The sequence below is a fragment of the Gadus chalcogrammus genome, chromosome 20, assembly GCF_026213295.1.
Source record: "Gadus chalcogrammus isolate NIFS_2021 chromosome 20, NIFS_Gcha_1.0, whole genome shotgun sequence".
In the NCBI taxonomy this organism is placed as follows: domain Eukaryota; kingdom Metazoa; phylum Chordata; class Actinopteri; order Gadiformes; family Gadidae; genus Gadus; species Gadus chalcogrammus.
Window position 1 is genome coordinate 3436827 of NC_079431.1, and position 7500 is coordinate 3444326.

At 56.6% G+C, this 7500-nt stretch overlaps 1 protein-coding gene across 1 annotated transcript in view; it reads left to right on the forward strand.

Moving 5' to 3' along the window:
* Positions 1 to 1851: 1851 nt before the first annotated feature.
* The window catches only part of LOC130373190 (unconventional myosin-X-like), a 17984-nt gene continuing 12335 nt past the window's right edge, over positions 1852 to 7500 (forward strand). Inside the window, exons 1-4 of the mRNA XM_056579494.1 lie at positions 1852 to 2448; positions 4665 to 5138; positions 5397 to 5430; positions 6052 to 6933. Of these exons, the coding sequence (XP_056435469.1) occupies positions 2411 to 2448; positions 4665 to 5138; positions 5397 to 5430; positions 6052 to 6933 (1428 nt within the window). The 5' untranslated portion in view covers positions 1852 to 2410. The remainder of the gene's footprint in view (positions 2449 to 4664; positions 5139 to 5396; positions 5431 to 6051; positions 6934 to 7500) is intronic.

Here is a 7500-nt window from a genome sequence, read left to right on the forward strand (position 1 = left end):
CAGACAGACAGACAGACAGACAGACAGACAGACAGACAGACAGACAGACAGACAGACAGACAGACAGACAGACAGACAGACAGACCGACAGGGGCAGGCAGACAGACAGACAGACAGACAGGTAGGCAGACAGACAGACAGACAGCCAGGTATGCTGAGAGGTGGGGAGACAGACATAAAGACAGACGGGTAGGCTGACAGTAGAGCAGACAGACAGACAGACAGACAGGTACACACACAGCCAGACAGGTAGGCTAACAGGTGGGCAGGCAAACCGAGAGGCAGCTAGGTAAGACGACAGTTGAGCAGCCATACAGACAGACAGTTAGGCTGACAGGTGGGCAGGCAGGCAGGCAGACAGACGGACGGACAGACAGACGCTGCTGTTATAAATAGAGATAACGCCGCATGCCGTCCAGATGTTGGTTCTCCAGCGACGGCAGATGAAGGGTCGACCTTGGAGCTCTGAGACCCAGAGGCTTTGATTTCCTTTGTTGAAACAATCTGCGTGTAATTATATCGACGCTGATTGGCTGCAGGAAATGTGTTCCGATGGGATGGGGGGGGGGGGGCTTTTGTGACGCTGGACGGACAAGGTGTGTGTTTGTGTGTGTTTGTGTGGGGGTGGGGGTGGGGTGGAGGGGATATGTGTGTGTGTGTGTGTGTTTGGGGGGTTGTGTGTGGGGGGGGGGAGGGTGTGTGTGCGTGTGCGTGCGTGCGTGTGTGTGTGCGTGCGTGCGTGCGTGCGTGTGTGTGTGCGTGTGTGTGTGTGTGTGTGTGTGTGTGTGTGTGTGTCTAACAGACGAGGGAAGGATGTGGCGTTGGAGATAACTTCCTCCTCTCTGACAATCCAAGCTTGCAGCTGGAGGGGCCTTGATTACAACATCTGGACACACACACACACACACACACACACACACACACACACACACACACACACACACACACACACACACACACACACACACACACACACACACACACACACACACACACACACACACACACACACACACGTAAATATAGTTATATTCTGTGCCCTTTTTTGTCCCCATTGTATGACAGAAACAGCTGAAAGAGTCTGCAAAGCCTAGACACACTGTTCTTATTCAGCTAGTTCACCTGGATTTTGACATGCAAACACACACACACACACACACTCACCGAACAAACACATATACCGAATAAATACTCACTCAATGAACAAACACACACACACATATACACAAATAAACTACCACAGCGAACACACACACACACACACACACACACACACACACACACACACACACACACACACACACACACACACACACACACACACACACACACACACACACACACACACACACCCAAACGAACACACACACACACACACAAACACACACCCCGAACATACACAAACACACTACCACAACATTAATAAACATAGTACACACAACAGAACATGTCCACTCAGATACTTTCTGTCCCAGCGATGCTATCAGAGCACGGTAAGAGCTGTCCCTTTAGAACATATCTGCCTCTAAAGCAGTGCAATCAGGTCGTCCCTGTTATGGTTTTCGCTTTGTCATCTCGCTCTGTTCACAGTGAAACCTTCCCTATTCTCTCTATAGACAAGAGAGCCGGAGACTAAAGAGAATAGTTCAGGCTACTTCAGGAGTTAGGGAAGGGTTAACTAAACTCACCCTCCTTCCTGCATGACAGCCAGGAGGGGCGTGTCCTGTACTCTGGACCCCAGCCACCTCCCTCCCCCTCCATCCCTCCTCCCTCCCCCGTCTCCCTCTCGCTCTCTCGCTCTCTCTCTCTCTCTCTCCCCCTTCCCCGTGTCTCTCTGCCCGTGCACGTCAGTCGGGCGAAGAGAGCAGCAGCAGTCGCAGCAGTGTAGGGAAACCGCTCGGGAAGGACGCAGGATTACAATGAGTCCCTGCAGCAGCAGCAGAAGCAGCAGCAGCAGCAGCAGCAGCCTTAGCCACCGGATCCCCCGATCCCCTCTGCCCCACTCCGCAGTCAGGGAGAGTCGTTAGCCTCCTCGCAGGCTTCCCCCTCTGCCCACCGCAACCACCACCACCACCACCACCAGCACCACCACCACCACCACCGCGTCAAGCACCCAGCCACCCACACGCGCACTGCTGTGCTGCAGCGAGCCGGGGACAGTGCCAGCCGAGACGGGCCTGACGGGTCACAGCGGGTCGCCGGAACGGACGCAAGAGGAACTAACTGATCGTGTTGCACCTCTCTTCTGTCTCTCTCTCTCTCTCTCTCTCTCTCTCTCTCTCTCTCCCCCTCTCTCTCCCCCTCTCTCTCTGCCTCCCCCGTGGTGCTGGACGTCACACAGGTCTTCCTGAAAGAGGCCCTGGAGCAAAGGCTGGAGAAGGAGCGGGAGGAGGAGCGACGGCGGGCCGGCATGGTGATCCGCGCCCACGTCCTCAGCTATGTGGCCAGGTGGGTGCTGGGGGCTGGGGGTGAGGGGGGGGCTCTGGTGAGGGTCTGGAGAACCGCGATGGGGACCTTGTTGTTTTGTCTTTTTATGAAAATCTTTCCATGCACTGTGTGTGTGTGTGTGCGTGTATGCGTGCATGTGTGTGTGTGTGTGTGTGTGCGTGCGTGCGTGCGTGCGTGCGCGTGCATGTGTGTGGCGGTATGCACTGTACATTGCAGCGTTTGCATGCTTAATTTGCATGGTTGTGACTGTGTGTGTGTGTGTGTGTGTCTGCGTGAGTGCATACACGTGTGCGTTCGCACGTGCGTATGTGTGTGTGTGTGCGTGCTCGTGTTGGTGTGCTAGAATAAACACACGTCTGAACAATGAGGTTACCTCACAGTCGATGTAATGCCGTGGGGCGATAGGTATAGCAACAGATGAAACACTGTCGTAGCTTGGGGGCAGCGTCCTGAAGGGCTCCCTGCTGCCATGCGTGTCGGCCGCGCAGCAGAACCAGGGAGATCGTACACCAACGGTCGGAGCGCACGGGTCATGTTGCTAAGCTACGCTGTTCCTGCAGAGCCAGTCCTCTCAGATAGCTATCGGAGACCTCGGCGTGGCAGAGTCAACAGCGGCGTTCATCGCCTGTTTGTTTTGTACACCCAAAGAATGCAGGGTACCTGCACGCCTGCACGCCTGTCTGTAATGTCTGTCTGTCTGTCCGTCTGTCCGTCTGCTTGTTCGTCCGTCGAATGATTGATTCGTTTGTGTCTTTGTTTACATTGCGCGTTTCCACACGGGACCGGGACGTCTGTCATGATGGAGGTTTTAGGAATCCGCCCGGGACCCCGCACATGTAACCTAAACCTGTGACAGCATGCTGCCTTATGCAGCACGCTGTAACCCCAGACCTCTGGGTCTCTGCAGGGCCAGAACGGGTCCGGGGACACGGCTCGGGTTCAGGGGTTCCACGGTTCTCTCTTCCCCGTTATCGCAGAGCAGGTGGCAAAGTTGGCCGAACCGTGTTTGACGACGTCTGTTTGATTATGGTTACGGTGAAATATGCGGTGTTCCCTCGCGTCGAGTGGTTTGTGGGAAAAGCTGCGGTGAGGTTGGCTTTTAGTGTTGAGGGGTCATAGGTCAGAGCCCTCTGGGTGGGTGGTCCCACACAATCCATGCGTGTTTATGTGGGTTTTGGGGCTGTGTGTGTGTGTGTGTGTGCGTGTGTGTGTGTATGGCTGTGTGTGTGTGTGTGTGTGTGTGTGTGTGTGTGTGTGTGTGTGTGCGTGTGTGTGTGTGTATGCCTTTGTGTCTGTGTGTGCCTGTGTGTATGTGTGTGTGTGTGTGTGTGTCTGCATGTGTGTATTCCTGTGTGTGCCTGTGTGTGTGTGTGTACCTGTGTGTGTGTGCATGTGTGTGTCTGTATGTGTGTATTCCTGTGTGTGTGTGTGTGTGTGTGTGTGTGCCTGTGTGTATGTGTGTGTGTGTGCCAGTGTGTATGTATGCCTGCACGTGTGTGTGTCTGTGTGTGTCTGTAAACACACCCACCCACACTGCCACATTGGCTCAGCCCCAGCGCATCAGACTATAAACACCATGTGGCCGACAGTGTGTAGCTGACAGTGTGTAGCCGACAGTGTGTAGCCGACAGTGTGTAGCCGACAGTGTGTAGCGGACAGTGTGTAGCGACCAGTGTGTGGCCGACAGTGTGTGGCTGACAGTGTGTAGCTCTGTGTTTGTTTGAGCCCCCCCCACACGGCTTAGTGTGGTGAGGGGGGGCTCGCGTCTCATCGCCCCCCCCCCCCCCCCCCCCCGCGCTCCCTCACGGTACCCCCGTTGGAGGGGAGCTGGCGTTAAGGACTGGGGGTACTGGGGTCCCTCATACATGGGCTGCACCGTTGCAGTGCACGGCCGTCGGACGTGGTGCGACCCCTTCACTTTGTAATAGAATGCGACAAAGCCCATGTTGCTGTGTCTGCTTGCGGGATGGGGTGGGGGGGGGTTGGAGGGGGGGGGGGGGGGGGGGAAGGGGAGTTGAACCACACCACAATGTTAATTGAGGTGACAACATCAGTCCAAATTGGCAAACGCGAGTTAAATATCGCATCCAGGTTTCCTGTAGCTTCGTTTTGAACGCCCCCCACCGCAAAAAGCAGCAGTCTGAAACGCAGTGCTGCCCTCGATCATTAACCCCCCCCCCCCCCCCCCCCCCCCCCCCCCCCCCCCCCCCACACAGGAAGCAGTACAAGAGGGTCCTGTCCAGTGTGGTCACCATCCAGAAGAACTACCGCGCCCACTTCTGGAGGCGCGTGTTCCTGCGGCTTCGCTCGGCCACCCTGGTGCTGCAGAAGCACCACCGCGGTCACCTGGCCCGCTCGCTCTGCCGCCGGATCCTGGAGGAGAGGAGGCGGAGGGTGGAGGAGGAGGAGCAGGAGAGGAGGCGCCTAGAGCAGGCGCAGCAGCAGGAGGAGGAGCAGAGACGGGTGGAGGAGGAGGAGGAGATGAGGCGACGGCAGAAGGAGGTGGAGGAGGAGGAGGAGGAGGAGGACCGAAGGAGGGCGGAGGAGGCGGAGAGACAGAGGAGTCGTCGGGTGGAGGAGGAGCAGATGAGGAGGCGGGAGGAGGAGGAGGAGGAGTCGAGGAGGATGGAGGAGCAGAGGATCAAGGAGAAGGCGCAGGAGAATGCGGTGGCTTTGGGGCACTCGACCAGGTACAGAGTGCCGATGACAGAACGGTTTAAAGTTAATATCATAATCTGCCTTTGAGAAAAAGTAAGCAAGTAAAAGTCACTTGAAAGGTGCATTTTGAAAAGTGAAATGTGTGTTTAGGAACAGGCGTTATAGTCGTTGTGCTATTAATCCAACCTGGGACGAGCAGCTGTAAGCGAAAGAGAACTGTTGCTAAAATTGTTGTTATTCATAACAATGTTTCTGACTATTGACAACAATGTTTCTAATTCTGTCCTCAGAAGCTCGCTGGTGGTTAGCGCTGCGTGTCAGAAGGTGAGCCTTATCTCCTTGTGCTGAGAACGGCACAACACCATGGACTTTCCCTGAATGTCTGTTTGTCCCAACCAAGGTCATGTTGCTTTATTTAGCCCTTATTATGCAAGAGCTTCTCAGAGTGCGACGCTAGAGGTAAACCGAGTTGAGATGTGTTGAGAGGCCAGGTGTTGTGGGACAGCTTCCCTTCATTCACTGACACTGCTTAGATGGACGGCTGGTTCACTTATTAATCTCTGAGGGCATATGTAGTCACAACAGCAGCAGACGATACAACTAAACATCAATATCAAAAAGACTGGTGATAATAAAGTATGAATATTTTGACTTCCCCGAGGTCAAGGGCGGCATGTGGCACAGGACGTAGAGCGGGTTTGCTGGTAACCGGAAGGTTGCTAGTGCGAACCCCGGCTCCTCCTAGCTGAGTGTCGAGGTGTCCCTTGAGAAAAGACACCTCGCCCTGACTGCTCCCAACGAGCCGGCTGTCGCCTTGCATGGGTTGACACCGCCGTCGGTGTGTGAATGTGTGCATGAACGGGTGAATGTTAGGCGGTACTGTGAAGCACTCTGAGTGGCCATGAAACGGTCCCTTAACTCCTCCATCTCCATGCCCCCCGACAGAAGGAGCTGTCGCGCTCCCTGTCCCGCAGCCCCGTCCCGGGCCACGCCTCGGAGGAGGAGAGCCGCCAGATGGAGGAGATCCAGCGCCTGGAGCGGGAGATCGAGCGGCTGCAGCGGCAGCAGGAGGACGGCGTGTCGCTGCTGGGCGACGACGGGCGCGACCAGCTGCGGCAGCGGCGCGACGCCGAGATCTACCGGCTGGAGAAGGAGGCGTCGCGCGTCGCCACCGAGTTCCTGGACCTGCTGGACTTCGGCGGCCTGGAGCCGTCGCTCTCCAGCGAGGAGAACCTCCACGACCCCGCCGAGACCCCCGCTCCGCTGGCGGAGGAAGAGGAGGAGGAGGAGGAGGAGGAGGAGGAGGAGGCGGACGAGGGGTTCCACGCCGACGACGAGTGCGTCCCCCTGCCCGACCTCCCGCTCCCCGCCTCGCCCCCGCTGGACCAGGAGGTCTTCCAGAGCGTGCCCCCGCCTCCGCCCGGCTTCGCGGAGGGTCCGGTGGACCCCTACTCCGCCCCCTCCTCCGCCGCCACGCCCCGGGGGTCGTGGCACTCCACCGTGGTGACCCACCAGCGGTGCCGCACCCCGACGCCGCCTCCCCCCGTCCTGACCAACGGGGGACGGCAGCCGTACGTCAGCATGGCGCTGACGTCGGAGGCGGAGCTCCCCGGCGGGCAGCCTCCTCCCCCTCCTCCTCCTCCTCCTCCTCGTGGCGCGCCCCCCCCGCCGGACGCGGAGTCGGACTACGACCAGGACGAGTACGAGGAGGTGCACGGCAGCTCGGGCGCCAGCACCAACGACGGCCACGGCACGGACGAGGACGCGCTGAGGGAGTCGTCCTGCACCCAGAACAGCCTGGACTCCTTCAAGGGCAGCTCTGACTCGGTACGTCCACGGAAACACACACACACACACACACACACACACACACACACACACACACACACACACACACACACACACACACACACACACACACACACACACACACACACACACACACACACACACACACACACACACACACACACACACACACACACACACACACAGTTCACCTAGACTCTGTATAGACACACCCCTCTTACACACTTATTGAATGTTGTGCGTCCTGGCACCTAAAAATAGTGCTTAGCATTGTGTAGCGTCTCATCCTAGCTATCCTTGTTGTGTACGGGGCATTGGTTATGCTAGCGATTGCTAGTGGTTGTATGAACATCCTTACCTTACCGACAGCAGTATATTATTGTGTCGCTTTCTTCTGACAAATGTACTGATTGTCAGACGCTTTGGATGAAAGTGTCTGTTAAATTCCTTAAATGTAATTCTAAATATAACACCACGGCCCCCCGGGTGGGTCCCAGTCTTCTGTTGCATAACCCAGAGTATTATGGGATATTGAATCAGCCGTCAGAGCTCCTTTGGAATCCCATCATGTCCATCCAATCCAAA